A 19167-nucleotide genomic window follows, 5' to 3' on the forward strand; every position below is an offset into this window, starting at 1 on the left:
GATCGCATTCCATTTTTGGTTGTGCCATAACTACGACTTGACATTTGATTGTTTCCAATTTTCCACTACAATAATAACAAATACTTCTAAAAGACTGCACACATCTTTAGGATAAATACCTAAAATCACCAGGTCACTGCCGCCTTTCACCTTGGACTCCCCATTTTCTCATCAATCAAAACCGATTTGTCTCTTCCTGTATCATGTTCCTTTCCTTTTCTTTCTTGGTAACAGATGAGCTGATACTCAGCTCAGCATAAATCACAAAATCTTCATTTTGTTGTTCAGGAAAAATATACATACTGAACAGTGTGGTAATCGTTAGGCTTATGTACAGCACCAAGCCTTACCATGAACACTCACAGAGCCAGCCTCAGGTCAGAAATAGAACTTTCCCTGCCCTCCAGAAACTGCCTTCCACGACAACTTTAATTGCTAGAAACTATCTACTTTTAGAGGAGTTCCCCCTGTAGCCCAGCAGGTTAAGGATCTGGTGTGTCTCTGTGGTGGGGTGGGTTTGATCCCCAGCTTGGGAACTTCCATAAGCCTTGGGTACAGCACTTAAAAAATATATATATATACTTTTAGAGAACAAAAGTCAAGAGGAAAATGTGGGAGTTCCATTGCTCAGCAGTAAGGAACCCAACGTGTATCCATGAGGACTTGGGTTTGATTCCTGGCCTCACTCAGTGGGTCAAGGATCCGGTATTGCTGTGGCTATGGTGTAGGCCGGCAGCTGCAGCTCTGATTTGACCCCTAGCCTGGGGACTTCCAGATGCTGCAGGTGTGGCCCTAAAAAAAAGAAAAAAAAAAAAAAAAGAGGAAATTGTATCCCCAGAGTGGGAAAGCAGACGTGAAACCTGAGGAAATTCCTTTGCTGCAGAATCTGGCTCTTGCCCCCTCCTCCCCAACCTATGAAGCTAAACAGAGCAGTGGGTGAGGGGGACATCCCAGGGACCAAGGTCCAGCTTGGAGCAGTGTCAAGCTCTGGGCTGTCTCTGGGTTCCCTGGAAAAGGTGAGGAGAAGCATCCAGCCAAGGGTTCTCCTTGCGAGGATGGTGAAGCACCAGTCTCAGAGAATCTGAGTCAGGGGTGAAGCCAGGAAAAGGGCATTTCCTCTCCAACCTGCAGCTCAGGTGGCGAGCAGCTGGGGAGAGCACACAGGAGGCTCCAGAGGAGGTTTAGAGGGTTGAATTGTTAATTTTTTTTCATACCCTATACAAAAGGATTCCACTTAACCACAAATAAAATGGTAAATAATAATTTGGAGATTAAAACTATCAACATAGGGAGAAAAAGCATTCATCAGCCTGGCCCTCAAGACCAGGAAGAAAACAGAAAGCCTATCTGCGGCCCATGAGGCTTAAAGCACACTGGGGTGGGCTGCAAATCTAGGCTCAGGGCTTGCCAAAAACCACAGACCTCCAAACCTCTTGTTCTACGCAGACGGAAGGAGCGCCCACAGCACAAAGCTGGAGGCCTCAGGTTCGAACAGCAAAATTTTACTTGTCAGTCCCTAGCCCGAAGCACTTTTTTTTTTTTTCTATTTTTCTTTTTTTAGGTCTGCACCTGTTGCATATGGAAGTTCCTGGGCTAGGGGTCAAATCGGGGCTGTAGGTGCTGGCCTTCACCACAGCCACAGCTACGCCAGATCCCCATTGCCTCTGTGACCTATACCACAACTTGTGGCAACGCCAGACACCTGACCCACTGAGTGAGGCCAGGGACTGAACCCACATCCTCATGGACACTAGGTTGGGTTCTTAACCTGCTGAGCCACAATGGGAAATCCAAGCACTGCAGGTTTTTTGTTTGATTTTTAAATTTTCCTGTGTGAAAGAGGCTCACAATACATTTTTGGACCCTGAAAAACAGGAAGTAGAGAAACAACTTCTGTATTAGGCAGTAAACTTGGTTATCAGCTGGCTGGAATCCAGCCTCAGTGTGGTTCATTTAACCAACATATATTTACTGAACAAAAATATATCCTACTTGTGGAAGGAAAAAGATAAATTGGCCGTTTCTTTCTCCAGCTTTTAAACTGCTTGTAAGACAGCCCATCCTGTGCATGGAAATCCCTTGTGATTCTTCAACTATTGGGTCAGAGAGAATTCTCCCCCCATTTTTTTTTTATAACAAGAAGGTGCCCCTCTCTCCTGCCCTGGGTCTGCGTGCAAATCCTCCCTGCACAGGATATTCAAGACTCAGGGGCAGGCCCCCCTTAACCCACTCTGAAAAGTAGGCTTGAGCAGTGCTTCTGCACCAAAGGGAACGGACTGAGGCCACCATGGCCTGAGATTAGGTTAAGTGCAGTGGCTGGGAAAGCGGCTTCCTGGCTCTGCTACTTATTAACTGTGTGTTTTCCAGCAAGTGACCTCTCAACACCTCAGAGTAACAAATACATGTACGTTGAAAAAATGAACTTGCACTGAATTTCTCAAAATTAATGTAGTACCAATTACATTCTGAGTACAGCCACTCATTCTCATTCTTCCAGTTTCTATTCCCAAAAAGGATACATGGCAACAATTCCTGATGTATCCACGTGCTACATATACCTAGGGTCTCAGCCCCAATGTGCGGGGGACCACAGCCCCTCAGGTACACGTCACAAGAGCTCTGTCCCAGACAGAAGCATCCTCTGCACTGTGAGCTGAAGGTCTCTGGAGGCTGGCACCACCCCGTGTTTCAGGTAGGGCTTATCCACTGCCCTAGAGAGCTTTACCATCCTTGGAACCATTGGATGTGGCCAGCAGAGCAGGAAAGGCATGTGCTTTATCACTGGTCTCTTTTCAGCAAATTCCAACTGTTATTCCACTTTACAGATGAGTAAACTCAGGCACATACAGGACATTTCCATCAGTTGCCCAAGATCATACGACTATAATCTTGTGGGATCAGGTCTCAATCCACAGCCCAAATTCTTAACAGCTCTGCTATATTGAATATTTTATAATCTGTTTTTAACCTTAAAGTTAAGCAAATACAGGCCTCAGAAATGTTGTGGATTTGGTTCCAGACCACCACAATAAAGCAAGTCATGAAAATTTTTTGGTTTCCCAGTGCATATAAAACTTATGTTTACGCTATACTTAAGTCTACTATGTGTACAATAGCTTCGTGTCTAAAAAATGTACATGGCTTAATTAAAAAAAAATTTTTTTAGGGCCACACCTGAGGCATATGGAAATTCCTGGGCTAGGTAGGGGTCAAATCAGAGGTGCAGCTGCCAGCCCACACCACAGCCACAGCCAGGGCAATGCAAGATCCGAGCCACATCTGCAAGTTACACTGCAGCTTGTGGAAACAACGGATCCTTAACACACTAAGAGAGGCCAGGGATTGAACCTGCATCCTCAAGGACACTATGTCAGGTTCTTAACCTGATGAGCCACAACAGGAATTCCTGAAAATTTTATTGCTAAAAATGTTAACCATCACTTGCACTTTCAGCACGTCGCAGCAATAACATCAAAGGCTACTGCTCACAGACCACCAAAACAAATATAATAATGAAAAAGCTTTGAAATATTATGAGAATGACCAAAATGTGACAGAGACACAAAGTGGAAAAACGCTGTTGGAAAAAAATGGCATCCATAGATTTTGCTCCACGCATGGTTGCCGCAAACCTTCCATTTATAGAAAACACAGTATCGGAGTTCCCGTCGTGGCTCAGTGGTTAACGAATCCAACTAGGAACCATGAGGTTGCAGGTTCGATCCCTGGCCTTGCTCAGTGGGTTAAGGATCTGGCGTTGCTGTGAGCTGTGGTGAAGATTTCAGATGCGGCTTGGATCCCGCGTTGCTGTGGCTCTGGCGTAGGCTGGTGGCTACAGCTCCAATTAGACCCCTAGCCTGGGAACCTCCACATGCCGAGGGAGCGGCCCAAGAAAATGGCAAAAAGACATACACACACACACACACAAAGAAAGAAAACACAGTATCTATAAAGGACAGTAAAGCCAAGCACAATAAAACAAGGTCTGCCTGTAGAGCACCTAAAAATTCTCTCAGCCTAAAGCCTCTCTTGGTGGCATAGCGGGTTAAGGACCTGGTGTTGTCACTGCTGTGGCTCTATTCACTGCTGTGGCACTGGTTTGATTGCTGGCTTCAAAACTTCCTGATGCTGCGGGTGTGGCCCAAAAAAATTTCTCTAAAAGTCTATAAGCACCTCAAAACCAAATTTATTTTTTTAACTATGCAGCCACAGATAGAAAATGAAGGTCACCACCTGCTCTGAAATTCGACAGATGGGAAGAAGAATGTTCTAGAACAAAAGTAGAACAGTCTCTGAAGTCAGGGTGAGGTTCCTGCTTCTACCATGAATACCACGCCGAGGGGCCAAGAAATGCAGCTCCGGGAGACAGTTCAGTGACAGCTGACTCATTTGTCTGAGATGAGATGAGCAAGGGAAAGGCTGCACTGACTACTGGTGCCGATGACTTCATTCCATTCTGTGAATGAAATTTTACCCGTTTCCTGCCTGAGATGCACAGATAAGTGTGGCAGAGGCTGCAAGTTGCTGTCCGAACAGCCATTCTCCCCTTCTTGCTTCCTAACGGAACCTTGATTTTATGACAGGTGCAATGTGCCTGGCCCAAAGACTGCATTTCCCAGGCATCCTTGTAGCCAAGTGTGGCTAGTAAAGACTTCGAAGGGGCTAACTCAGCAGGAAGCTTTTGCTCTTTCCACCCCGTTTCCTCCTCCTTCCTGCCTGGAACAGAACGTGATCAGGGGTAAAACTGAGGCCACAGGTCCAGGATGTGAAGCAGAATGACAGAAGCCTGGGTTCCCGGATGACATGAAGCCTCCACACAAACCCCTGGACTGCCTACTGCACCCGTGCAGCTAACCGGTACACACTAGCAAAGACCTGGGTCCTCAGCCCCAATTTCTAGAACCACCTCTCAAAGCTCTCGAGGCAATTTAGTAAATTCCTGTGAGATTCCTCTGTAGGGCTGATGAGCACACTCATCTAAAATAACTAAAAGCAGACTTCCCGTCATGGCTCGGTGGTTAATGAATCCAACTAGTATCCATGAGGAGTTGGGTTCGATCCCTGGCCTTACTCAGTGGGTTAAGCATCCAGTGTTGCCCTGAACTATGGTGTAGACCACAGATTCAGCTTGGACCCCGAGTTGCTGTGGCAGTGGTGTAGGTTGGCAGCTGCAGTGCCAATTCAACCCCTAACCTGGGAACCTCCATATGCCGTAGGTGCGGCCCTAAAAAGAAAAAAGATGAAAAGTAAAACAGCTAAAAGCAACACAGTCTTGTGTTAAGAATGAAAGGAAACCTAAAATGCACCTCTAATATGTTCAGAAGGGGAAAGCTCCCAAACAGTCATGAACGCCAACAAACAAGGTGTTTCCTTTTAAGGTACATTTTCGCTTTAGAGGGGAAATGACACCAAAGTCCCTTGTTTGAAGGCAGCCCTTGATCAGTGGCTGAATGCAGTCTTCAAATGGAGTAAAAAGACCAACGCTGACAGGAAATTGGCAGAGTATCACACAACCCACATGGTGTAGGAGACCAACTGCGGAGAGCAGGAGGTCAGAAGCTCACCTAGAAAAAGGAGACAATGGAAAGACGTGGGAACTCCTTTCAGAACCAGAGCAAGGAGCACCATCGCTTGAGAGACAAGAACACCTCAGCGGGTCTCTGTAAGAGTACTGTGTGTGGCCTAAAAAACTTCACCTTGCTGTATTTTCATTACATTCCTGCCTCAGAGCACCCTGAGAGTAGATTTTTTTTTTTTTTTTGGCTTTTTATGGCCACACCCGTGGCATATGGACGTTCCCAGGCTAGGGGTTGAATTGGAGCTACAGCCGCCAGCCTATGCCACAGCCACAGCAAAGCGGGATCCAAGCCATGTCTGCAACCTACACCACAGCTCATGGCAATGCCAGATCCTTAACCCACCGAGTGATGCCAGGGATTGAACCCGCAACCTCATGGTGATTAGACGGATTCGTTTCTGCTGTGCCACAACGGGATCACCAAGTGTAAAGTCTCTCTTGTTCACCACTCTACCCCTGGGACTCAGGGCTCAATAAAAACTAAAAGTCCTCAGTTACCTACTCTACTGGCCTGTCCCCTCTCCCAACCACTTTTTATCCCATTGTGGCCAGAGTGGTCTTAAAACACAATTCATTTGCATCTCTCCCTTCCCCTCCCCTCCCATCGCTCCCCAGTAATTAGGTCACGGGTGAGCATTAACCTCACTATAATTTTGGTACTTTTTTACTTTTCTGTATCCACCAACAGTCTATAAGGTCCAGGAGGCCAGGACCCTGCTCCTTCCCAGTGCCTGGCACTTAAAAATTCCATGAATGGTTGAAGGGGGCATATCCTGCTACGTTAAATACCTTTTGCTTTTATCATGCACACATATGCTTAAATTATTAACTAGCATGAAGCACTTTGCACTTTTTTGCACAGGCAAAATTCCCTCACACCCAGGAGCCTATGCTTTATTATATTTGCTAGACGATGCACAGGAGTGTAACACTTCGGGGCAAGAAGTTTTTTGGAAAAAGAAAAAAACCCTTTCTATCATGTGTGTATATTGACAGAAATTCCAATACAGCTTTGTGAATGGATTATTCTATCACTGTCCCTTAATGCAAACAGTTTTTGTTTTGTTTTTTGCTTTTTAGGACTGCACCCTTGGCATATGGAAATTCCCAGGCTAGGGGCTGGATCGCAGCTGCAGCTGCTGGCCTACACCACAGCCACAGCCTCAGCAACGCCAAATCCGAGCCACATCTGCGAACTACACTGCAGCTCAGGGCAACACCAGATCCTTTAATCCACTGAGTGAGGCCAGGGACAGAACCCGAATCCTTGCGGATACTAATCAGGCTGGTTACTGCTGAGCCACAATAGGAATTCCAATGCAAGCTGTTTTTAAACTGTGCATCTCAACTCATCAGCAAGTCATAAAACCAACTGTCTTGATGAGCATTAACCAAATAATCGAAAGTATCAGTATCAGAGTACAACACATAGGCATTGGTTTTGTAAAACTTGTTTCAGAATTAGATACTTTATGTGCATAAAGGGTAATATTCTTACTGGTTACCAGGGAAAAAAAGGAAAGCATGCCATCTGCGAAGCGCTGTTTCTATTTGTTGGGATGTTGTTTACCATCAAGTCTCTACTAGGGGGCAAGGGGCATCAAGCGGTTTATTTGAAGGTGCATTTTCAGTCTTTATTTTGCTATTACAGAATTCCATTATTTTACTTCTTTGGTGTTTTCTATCTTTTCCCATTTTGGGTGGAAAATGCATCTTGCCACTCTGCAAATGTAACAAACCTCAATTACCTGGATGCCTAAAGAAATACACCGATTAAAAAAAAAACGTACACCAACAGAGTTCAAAGCACACTAAATTTAACTTTTCTTGATGACTCAGGACTTAGTCATTGGGGGTAAATTCCGTTCAGTACCCGAGAAATCCTTATCTGCCACATTTAAGAGGGAAGGTACTTCATAAAATAAGGGAGCATCCAAGAGGCTCCTTGGGAAGGAAGCCAGTTTTCTCAGGAGCACGTAGGTGTTGCTTCAGAGGCCTGAGAGTCTGCATTTCTTACAAGCTCTCAGGTGATGCTGATGCTGGCTAGAGACCACGCTGAGATTCTAGAGAATCCCAGATGCTGCAAGGATAAGCGGTGATGCCAGGCCTCGTCTACACCCCCTGGACGAATGGCTCCAGATGTGGCTGGTGGGACCCACAGTGAGGACCCATGGGTAGGAAACATTCTAAAACCTCCGGTAAGAGTGAATCTCTCTGAAAATATACCAAAACAGCACAAACGGATCCTTGGTCTCTACCACCTTAGCTTGTGGTGGAATAAGACAACCCATCCCCCGTTCCTCCTTGGCAGGGCTGAGTATACACACCCCACTGCACCAGCAGCCTGGGCAGAGCTGTCTCGGGGGCCCCCCCTCCCAGTCACACACTACTCACTTCGTCAGAGAGTCCCCGCCATCCTCAGGGTGAGCATAAGGGGCAGGAACCGGTAAACATTAACCCAACTCCCCCCCTTAGAATCTGGGGACGGTGCCCACCTACCTCTGCTTCTCATCCTACTGGTGACACAGAAACAGGATGAGATGGTGACAGATGTTTTCTTACCTTCTTTACATGCAGACCCTTGGCAAATGCAGACAGCCACGTTCTCTTACCTCCACATTCCCTCCCCTCATACCTCTGGCACCTGTCACATTTATACAGACGGGTTCACAAAACACTTTTCAAATGTGCATTTCTTTAATTTTTTAAAAATATACACAGGAGAAGCCATGTGTTTTACATAGGAATACACACATTAACAAAGCATTTCTTATAGTTTTCCAAAACTCTATTATATCAGTCTGAAATTTATAAATTAAATACATCAGAACCTTTTAAGTTAAAATGAAATCCCTGAAACTACTGGATATGCTAGATTTTTCTCAAGATCAAATGAACAGAGAATGTGAATATGGTTTGTGTTAAATAAGGTTTATTGTTAGCTTTATTGCCTATAGTCTATAAGATGCAACTTTTATTGTGCCTTTGCAAACAGGGTACATTTCTTAAAAAACTGATCAAAATTTTCCATACATATAGCTCTATATGATAGATTACAGTGCAACACTATTGTTACATAATTATAGAAATACTATAGAACCCAAGAGCACAGGGTAAGCAAAAGAAATACAATCCTGAGCCATCTGAACAAGATGATTTGATGAATTCTTTTAAGTTTAGAAAACATGGATGGGGAAAAAAAATACATGCACACTGCAGTCTTGAGCAAAATACATTAAAGACCTGTTCCTTGCTAGACACAGGTGGGGGTTAAAGGTGAATTTCAGACCCATGCACACTCACTCACGCTGCCATTATCTTCTCCTGCTTCCCTCCCATCCCCAGTACATTCACTCCCACCCCTTCCCCAAAGATCAGGCACTACGTCCTAGTGAACCCCCCATCTGCCTTGCTGGAGAATAGTAAGTGACTGTTAAAATAAGAATGTAGGTCATCAACCATAATATGAAACAAAGCATGTGCTCGAAGCCAATGCCAGCTGCTTCTGCCTCTTTGGAAGTCAATGAAGCAGATACTCACTACAGTTTAAAACTGCAGAGGAAAATGTTTTGAAAATGAACTTGTTTCTCTCCCTGTGTCATGACGTAAAATCGACAGTGGGAAAAACTCACCCTAAAACTAATCTGCCTCATCTGCTATTAAAATACATCTGTCATTCTATTTTTGGTATCTATTCAATTATAGTTTAATAAGAACAGTTCATGAAGCTTGTACTTTCCCAAGGTACACACCACCGTGCTAAACCAAACCTGCCACAGCCGGACAGGCTTATGAAGCACCATCCCTTCCGTGTATCACGCAAGTGTGCTCACATCCCCTCAAGACCACAGCCTTCTAGTGTTACCGAAGGTCATGTACGTAGAGTTAAGTAATGAAAGGTATTTGGTTTGTGTTTTCACCTTACACGTCCTGGCGATGAAATGAACCAAACATGCCTCCAGGCCTTCCCTGAAAAGAACCTGAGTCACTGACTAAGCAGACTGACCAGCCTGATGGTCAATCTACTTCATCAGAGGTTGAGCTGGAAAACCAGAGGGCTAACGTCTACCAGCAGCTTGTCTCGTGCAGATAAACCAAGAGTTCTTGGTTTCTGCAGTATTTACTGTCCCAGAGGCTAAAGCCTCCGAGGCGGAAATAACTCACGGCATAAGACACACTGAACTTAAACTGCACACCCCGCGGGACTACCTGGAGAGAAAAAAGGATCCTCGTTCCCCACATAAAGTGGTGTGAGTTTTAGTGTCTCTGTACACATCAGCTGCTTCAGAAAAAAAAAAAAAATCAAAAGATTGACTTCATAACTTTCTTAGTTTCAATTAAATGCTCATACACTCACAAAATACACACCCTATGAAGATGAGGTGGCTCTTTTCTTCAAAATTTTAAAAATTAAGAGGCACCAATACCCGTTCATTTATGGATTAGAAATGTCAAATAATCACCACTAAAACAACAGAAATGGCATCATCTGTGACAATCACAGAAAGGAGAAGAAAGATTGAAAGACAACCTTAGCCACCGTGCTTCAGACTGTACTGGGAAGCACAGATGCTCTAAAAGTCAGAATCTAAGGATCTGATACGGTTTCATGGGTTTAGCGCAGTCCCTTGGCCTTTGTCCACAGCTGGTAAGTGGCCATGGTTTCCTAACTGGAAATTTAAGGAACCACTCTGAAATTCTGTTTTCAACATACAGTTACGACTGTATACATCTTTGCTCTCTCACAAGCTTTTGCAAGAGGGCAGAGCGTGGCACAACGCCTCCTTCCACACTGCAGACCTGCAGCCTCAGCACTGATGCGGTCCTACCAACACCGGCAAAGGTATTTCTAGGGTAGAAAGGACAGCATGCTGAATTTCAGCATCTTTGGTTAAGGTCTGGCCTCTTCAAAGCCACCTGTCTCCTTCACATTCACATGCATTTAAAGAAGGTCGCAAGATAACATGTGCCTGTTTAACTGTCACATCAGTAGAGTTTCAAATTGGTGGCCCTACCCCTACCCTTGCCCAGTGAGACCACAGAGACCTGGCACAGGAAGCTGTAAAGTCAAATGCTTCAGGTAAAGTATGTTCTTTCTGAGGTTTCATGAACTGCACAGAAAACCGTCAACAGGATTCCCAACACCGGGGGAGGGACACAGCAGAGCTCTCTCAGGCTTCTGTCCTTGAAGGTGGCCTGAGCCAGCTATGTGAAGTGTCTGGCCACCAAAAACATTTACCACCAGTCTAGAGCAATGTCTATACTGTTCGAACCTTACACAAAGCCTAAATGTTGTGTAGGTGTTTGAGGTGGAAAGGTAAGAACAAGCTGTGATTAAAACTAAATCTGGCCTAATGAAAAAAAAAAAAGAAAAAAGGTGTGTGTGTGTGGGGGGGAGATCACACTCTGGGTTTTAATACAAAGGAAAAAATATATAATAAACCGGTCTTACATCCTCAACCAGAGCGCTGCCTGGAATTTTCTACCTTCTCCTTCTGGAGTCCAAGGAGCTTCTCTGCTTTCTTCACTGAATTAGTGGGGAGAGGATTCCACCAGGAAAGGGGAATCACGGGGCAGAAGTCACTGGGCAGCCAAGCCAGAGATGGGGCAGAGCGAGCACTCTGAGCCGGGCCCATCACCCCCTAGCTAAGCCCCATGGCACACGGGAACCTCAGCAGAGGCCTGATCACACACTGCCACCAAACAGTCCCCCCTCCTTCACCAAAAGACGCCCGCTCTCCCAGGTCAATATCTCGGGCTACACCATCCAGGCCTGTCCATCAGAGCAGATGGTTTCCAAATGACTTAGCACCAAGTCTGTTATCTCCCTGCCCGGCAAACCAAGTCAGTCCGCAGTTTGAAATGCCAAGTGTCCCATTTCTCTTTGCTTCAGTGTACTCTTCTCTTTTCATTTTCTCATGGAAGGTTCCTGGATTTGATATTCAGTTCCATGTCAGATGAAATCGAGTAGTAAAGTATTTGGTGATTTCCATAAGACAGGCTTCTCAAACTGAAGTAACTTCATGGGTTTAAGTCAGAATTATGTCCACAGGAGTCTTTTTCCATGCAGTTCGTGATACAGAGAAAGACTCGTACACATGGCTGTTTTTGGACAGTGCATTACATGAAGGTACCTCACAAGAGAAAAGACCATTATCTGTATCCATTAGAGTAATATACAGATTCACAGTCAATGAGATGATACACTTTGCAGAAAAGAGGCATTGAACAGTATATTATTCAAATACAAAAAGGGCATAAACATATTCTGCACTACAGAAAATCCGCTAGCTTCTATCTTCAAGGACTGAAAGCGATGAGTCTGGAAACTGCGTCTTAGGACTGGAACATGCTTCTTCCCTTCCAGATACACAATGTTTGATGCTGGTGCACATATACACACGCGCACACACAACACTGTGTCTGTAGTGATATACAAATGCAGGAGACAGCCAAGTCCTGAAGGCAGATTTCAGAGAAGAGGGGTCACCAAGACCAAGAGAGCAAACAGCCACTGAAGAACATTCTAACTTCGGAATTTGTTTTATTGAACACACTTTTAAAACGAGCACCTCTTGGCAAGAAAAGCAAAGAAACAACGGTACTGCTTCCACTCTGTTCTAGTGGAAGCCTTCTCACGCCGACCTGCTAATAAATTTGTGATGGAATTTTTTAACGGGCAGCCCACTGGGGCTACAGGCAGAGCACAGATGCAGGTCTGCTGACTTCTCGGCGAGAGCTGGAGCAAAGGAAAACATCAGAAAGCAAATGTAGAATCTATCACAGCTTTCTTTCATAAGCCAAAAACAAACAAACAAACAAAAAAACAAACGCAAAAACAAAAAAAAAAAAACCTGGCAAATTCGTTTCAGAACCACAATTCAGTTTTTCAAACTTTTTTTCTGAAGAATTTTCATTTAATTATGTATACGTAACAGGAAATAAAACCTTTCACAAACATCCTCAAGGCTTACAGTTACCAAGAAAATGACAAAAAGTAAAAGCAGGAGAAATATTAAACACATGGCGGGGAGGTCAATTTCTGTTTCTGCTCTTAAAAAGTAAAAAAATCACCATATAATTAAGTACAAAAACCTGCATTGAATGACAACTGCTGGTGTATTTACTTGATCAGAAATGAAGACCAAGAATATAATAAAGCCCTATGATAATATTTATCTGGAGCACACTCCCCTCCGTGTGTACACACTAAAATGTTGGCAAAGTTTCTGGAGCATTAGCTTATATAAACATGGGAGTCCTTGGTTAGCTGCATTAAATGGAACGTTCTCTTCTGAAATGCGCCCTCGATTCAGTTTCACTTACAAATTGCAAACTAGAGTTATTTCTTCAGAAAAATATCTGTTTGGCATCTCCTGGACTTTGTTCCATTGGGCAATATGGACATTTTAATCTAAAGACAAGAAAGAAAACATCGAATCAAGGAACAGGATCAGTACCGAGCATTCAATTTTCATCTAGGTATAGCAAACCTTTAACAATTACACACACACACACACACACACACACACGTCTGTTTTTTCCTTCAAGCGTAAAAAGTGTGCTTTCCCTTAATGTAACAGCCAAGTTTGAATGGTCACAAATACACACTGTCCAAGCAAAACTCTAAACTGAAAGGCTCTTTTTCAGTGGATGAGTGAAAATTATTTTGTGAACAAAACAAAGACAACTGTTCTGAAAATTGCTTTGGGGGTTTCAAAACTCAATCCAATTTTTCTTGTCCAAGGCTTAGCTTGCACCTATCTTGAAAAGACTTTCAGATGCATCGGTGTCACAAGCCACACCCATGCAGGAAATGTGACACCAGCTGCTAAGCCGACAGGGCATGCAGCCTTTGTGCCCCATCGTGGCACACGATGCCCTGGAGTGGCGCACAGAACCAGCATGGTCTGAACCAAGATCAAGCCTGGAGCCTAGGCACCCCACCCCCTGCAACCCCCTGGGTGCTTTAGTACATGCCAGTTCCTCCTCTCAAAATAAAGACTTCACCATAAGGGATGTGAAATGAACTCCAATGTAAAACTGTCTCGCTGTCTAAGGTAGAAATGGCGGGGGGAGTTAAAGCTCTTTTTTTAGAGCCACACCTACAGCATATGGAAGTTCCCCAGGCTAGGGGTCAAATTAGAGCTGCAGCTGCTGGCCTACACCACAGCCACGGCCACAGCAATGTGCAATCTGAGCCGCATCTTCGACCTACACCACAGCTCAGGGCAACGTCAGATCCTTAACCCACTGAGCGAGGCTAGGGATCGAACCCCCATTCTCTTGAATGCTAGTCAGGTCCGATACTGCAGAGCCGTGACAGAACTCCTACAAATAAGGTTTTAAAACTGTTTTGTAAAAGTTGGGTTCCTTACGTATAAAAATCATAAATGTATATACGCTATGAAGTAGTCATTCTAATTCTACAAATTTATAAATCACATATTGGTAAGGTAATTCACTTTACATTAACAAAAATTAAATGTTCATCATCAGGGAACTGGCTATGTAAATTGTATTTCATATGGCAGAATACTCTGCAGCTTTAAAAAAGAACAGGGGCTCTTTCTATATCACAAAGAGGACCTTCAAGATGTATCACAAAGTTACAAACAAAAACCAAAAAAAAAAAAAAAAGATATGTCACTAAGTGACAAATGCAAAGTTCAGAAGAGTATATATAGTACGTTACCATCTGTGTAAGTGGCAGGGGAGGGGCTGGGATGACAATATACCATTCACCCAAAAAGTTAAGAGTTAAAGACCATGCTTATAAATCTAATCAATAAATCCATGAACAAATTTAAGACTGACAAAAGATATACCGCCCACTATGCTAAATGAATAGTTAAATATATTTTTGAATTCTAGCTGCATTTATTTATCCTTATTACTTATCTTCTAAGTTCCAAAGAGTATTCTTTTATACTCATATTTAAAAAGTCAGACACTTACTTGCTACCATTAAACATTTTATTCAGGGCATCTCTTGATATAATATGACCACAGACCAATTTCATGGGTGGATTGTTATCTGTTGTTTGCTGACGAAGAATAGGACAGGCAAATATCGAGTGATACCAGCACTTTTTACCAAGGTCCACTTCAATCTGTTATTTTTTTCAAAAGAGTTAAAAAGCTCAAGTTATATTTCAGAAAACCATCTGCAGGTTAATAATGCATTCTGTAGCAAAGAACATTCATTAAGCCTACTTATCTGAAGGTAACTTTTAAACTCTTCTAAACTAGATGGATGGTCTCAGGGATTCAAAGTAGTAGCTCATAATTCTAAACTAACCCTCACAATTATCTGAAATAACACTCCATAACAACCAAATTCTGATGTCTTAGAGCAAGAGTCAAAAGCAAGGCAGTGCCCTAGAAATCACACACTAGAAAACTCAGGATGTGTGGGAGAGTAAATCCGCCAGATATCCCGACTGTTTTTAGGACACACTTAGCAAGGTGATGCAATTCAGTGTGATAATTCCTTTAAAGGCAGACAAAACATCGTTTACTGCTCTGTGGGCCTCAGATCTGGGTCTCCCATGTTTTCTGTGGAACTGTCCAGAGAAATCACCTGAAACAAGGGCTTTCAACTAAAGTTCAGCAGGACAAGTCACAACCCATCCATCTGAGCCCACCGCACTTTTATCACCTCTCTTTGCAGTGAACAAAACAAAAGCTGTGAAATCATCTTAGCAAAGAGGGTTAGCACGTTACAGAGGCTCCATGATGTCAGTTCATTATTTTTCCTTCTAAATCTAAGATGGCTATTAATATGAAAGACTGTCACCCAGACTCTTTTCTGTGAGTGCTGTTCATCGCTTACATGAGCAGCAGCCACGCAGGGCACTGCCTGTGTCCTGACCTCTCTCAGGACTGGGAACACACCTGCGCCTTTAATCATAACAGATCTCTGAGAAGCTGGGGCAACGCGACAGTTACCAGCTGGCAAGGTAACTACAGACAAAGCTGCGCACAGGGTGGTAGAAAAAAGCAAAAAGCCAAACGCGAATTAGCCCTTCAGGGTCGGTGACACAGTTGTAACAAGAACAGTAATTCCCATTAAACTGTCAGAGGCCCAGTGCAAACACACACATGATGACCTCTGACCTCTGTTATTCCATGTCATGACTACTACTTGATGACCTACTACACGGCCCATATTATTATTCTAAGCAAACCTCTATCATCTCTAGCATTTAACAGCCCCATAAACAGAAGGATGGTCCCCATTTTAGAGATGGACAAACTACTGCTTTGACAAGTTAGAGCTAGCAAGTGACTGGAGCGGATATTTAAAACCATGGCCCGTTCCTCTACAACAGTGGATGCGCAGCACTGGGGGTCACTGATGACCGCAGGTGTCACTGGGGTGATCTTTGACAGCTATATACTTATTTTAATTGGTATTAGAAACATAAAACTGGCACAAACCAATGAGCTCATAAATATCAATGTCTAAGACAAACTAAATCCAATCAAGTTGACTCATCACTTTTAGATTTTAAAAAATTAATGTTACAAGTGTGATTTACCAATTGTGCCGTGGAATATACCACGTGCTCCAGTATACACCACCCTCCTCTCTTCTAATACTCTCCTCTTCCGAGGTTTCCTTTCCTCTGATGCCTGCCACTCTAAGTCTGAAAGGTAAGAAAACTCCAGTACCTCCAGAATGTCCTAGCTGCCCACTTCCATGTTTAATCATGTCTACATGGACATAAAAGAATCCCTGCCGTATGGTTACAATAATGCTCCCTGAGGAAAAGGCAAGACAGACATTTTAAATCCTTAACATCTATTTTCTTCTAATGACAGGAGAGGTAATAACCAATAGAAATGGAACTCACGGGTAGTTCATCTTTCTGGTTCCAAACTCCAGTGCACTGCCTCTGTTCAATCACAGCTTTGATATTAATTAAAGCTGGCAGCGCCACACAACCTGCAGAGAAACTGGGAGGACAGGAGAGGAAATGTTAATGCCAGGCCAGGCGTCAGGAAGCTTGGTCCCAGGACAAGACAATTCTTCCAGATTCCGTGCTGCATGTAGAGGGCCCTGGTCGCTGGACTCAGAGCATCACAAAGCCCCCTGTTTTGCTAAACGAGAGCACATCCATGTGCACACATGCATGTTTACAAAACCACTAGACTGAATAAGCTCTGTTTACCAGTCATTAGTGGCCTTCCTGACCTTCATGCTACTCTGACACATTTTCTTGCCCAGTTCTTTCCACACCCAGATCACCTCTATCCAGAGCAGAAGCACACACTGCTCAGCTCTGCAAGTGCTGGCTGTCAACTCTCCCTGTAGGACTGTCCTCAGTTGAAGACAGAGACCTGACTGGGGTCACGTTCGATGAATGCTCCACACGAGGACACAACTCCAGAGGCCACCACAGCTGCAGAGCTCCCTGGGGTGGCCCAAGGCCTTCGATGACTCATCATAGTCCAACCTGTCCCTCTGCCTGACCTGCAATCCTGGAGCTCGTTAGAGTTAAGGGCACCTGTCTGTCTCCATGTGCAGATGGGCTGCACCTTATTCACCTCTCTGTCCTTCATAATGCCTAAGGTGCAGCAGAGATTCAAAACACTTGAGGAATTAAACGAACACTGGAAAAGTTACTTCTTAAAATGGGGTTTTTTTGTTTTGTTTTTTTGCTTGTAGGGCTGCACTGAAGCACATGGAAGTTCCTAGACTAGGAGTCTAATCACAATGACTACTGCTGGCCTATGCCAGAGCCACAGCAACGCCAGATCCGAGCTGTGTCTGCGACCTACACCACAGCTCATGGCAAGGCCGGATCCTTAACCCACTGAGTGTGGACGGGATGGAACCCACATCCTCATGGATCCCAGTCAGGTTCGTTAACCAATGAGCTACAACGGGAACTCCTTAAAATAGGTTCTTAAACTTTTTGATTTCAGGACCTCTTTAAAGGCTTAAATATAAGGATCTCAAAGAGCATCTGTTTTTGTGGGTTATATCTATCATTATTTATTGTACTAGAAATTAAAACAGAGAAATCCTTAAAATATTAATGCACTTAAAAATCATCAAATCATGTTATCATAAATAACATTCTCACAAAAAACAAGTCTCTTTTCCAAACCAAAATTAGACGAGTGGCAATGTTTTACATTTTCACAAATCTTTCTAATGTCTCCCTTAACAGAAGTCAGGTGGATTCTTACACCTTCCTCTGCATTCAACCCCCTGCAATGTCATCTTTTGGCTGACGTGTAAGTGACAAAAATCTAGCCTCACACACATATGCAGTGTTTTAATCGCCTTTCCAGATAACTGTGGATATTGTTCTTTAATGCCTCACCAAAACTCAACAAGAAGCAGTTTTTCAAAGGTTACGTGCAAAGTGGAATCTGAGTCTTGCCATTGGATTTTTGTACCCTGCTCCACTAAAACCCAACAGTCTTGTTCTCTGAATGAGCCTTTTACCCATGCGTGATCTTCTAAGATCACAATGATTTCCCAAGTGGTAGCACATTTCATTACATAATATAAAATCCAATTTCCTTATTACCACCATCAATCTCATCAGAAATGTTCTAAAGCACTGGGAAGCTGCCCAGCTCACAGAGGTAGGGGGCCCACATTTTCCCAAAGTCTATTTTAGCTTAAAATCTTGAATGTATTACTATGGCAAAAGATACTACCAGCTGCTTTCCCAACGTGACAGGCTTATTACTTTACTCATCTGACAAAAACCTGAATGTGAATAACTAGAGTCTGTCTTTTAGTGGTTTTTCAAGTGAAACCTATGTTCCAGGGAAAAAAGCAACTATTTTTTTAGCTCATAACTCAAACATCATACAGATGCTTTCCTTAAGACAGTGGCCATGCTGCCTCAGGAAATGGCGTGAAGCTTAAGGGCTTCATCTGAACTTCCAATTTGGGCAGAGTATTCAAAAGATGTGTATTCAAAGGCAGAGTAAAACTAAAACATCTGCAAGTGTGTGGGGGTGAGGAATACAGCAAGCTCCTGTGGGGGTTGGGACCACTGCCCCCATCTGCTGAGGCTGAAGCAGTTTAACCCACAGCGTGAGCACAGAGGAAAAGGCTCTCAGAGACCCTCGAAGGATCAGAGACCACACTGATAGCTGCTGCTCTAAAGCTCTGTAATACCAACTGTGACGATCTCTTGAAATACCAACTATACTCTTCCTCGGAAAGACAAATGTTCTACCAGCTTTAAACATCAAGAACTAGACAACAAATTAAGCAGAACTGACCAGTGCGGTGCATATTTCAAGAACGGACAGGGCCAAGCTCCATACCTGACGCTGAGTGGGGACTCCACAGAGAGCCCCAGAAGGGCACAGGCATCCCGTGTGAAGATGTCACAGATGTCAGCCCACTGGTTTGCATCAAGCAGGTGAACATACGGTGAGTTCTCAATCCCTTGTCTCAGGTACACGAGGCTTCCCATCAAAACCTGAATGTCTAAACAAAAGCAGCAGCAATTTGGGGGTGTGAATGTTCACCTAAAATACAACCTTCGAGTAATACACTGAAAAAGGCAAGAATTCCCCCAGTTGACATGGCCTAAAATTACTTCTCAGTA

The 19167-nt window shown here is 43.8% G+C and overlaps 1 protein-coding gene across 6 annotated transcripts in view; it reads right to left on the reverse strand.

The window, feature by feature from the left end:
- Window positions 1–8256: 8256 nt before the first annotated feature.
- Window positions 8257–19167, reverse strand: part of RMND5A (required for meiotic nuclear division 5 homolog A) — a 59683-nt gene continuing 48772 nt past the window's right edge. For 3 of the 6 annotated variants that reach the window (XM_085018738.1, XM_085018737.1, XM_021087279.2), the window contains exons 6-10: window positions 18881–19046; window positions 16438–16540; window positions 14537–14691; window positions 12905–12992; window positions 8257–12317 (exon numbers count right to left, since the gene is read on the reverse strand). In XM_085018738.1, coding sequence (XP_084874864.1) covers window positions 12929–12992; window positions 14537–14691; window positions 16438–16540; window positions 18881–19046 — 488 coding nt within the window. In that variant the 3' untranslated portion in view covers window positions 8257–12317; window positions 12905–12928. Of the gene's footprint in view, window positions 12993–14536; window positions 14692–16437; window positions 16541–18880; window positions 19047–19167 lie in introns of all 6 variants that reach the window. The other 3 variants (XM_085018736.1, XM_085018735.1, XM_021087278.2) reach the window with 1 other exon arrangement.

Source organism: Sus scrofa, chromosome 3, assembly GCF_054392235.1.
Source record: "Sus scrofa isolate SSC_HxYL_T2T_F1_AM1 chromosome 3, Sscrofa_HxYL_maternal_Yorkshire_Landrace_v2.0, whole genome shotgun sequence".
NCBI lineage: Eukaryota > Metazoa > Chordata > Mammalia > Artiodactyla > Suidae > Sus > Sus scrofa.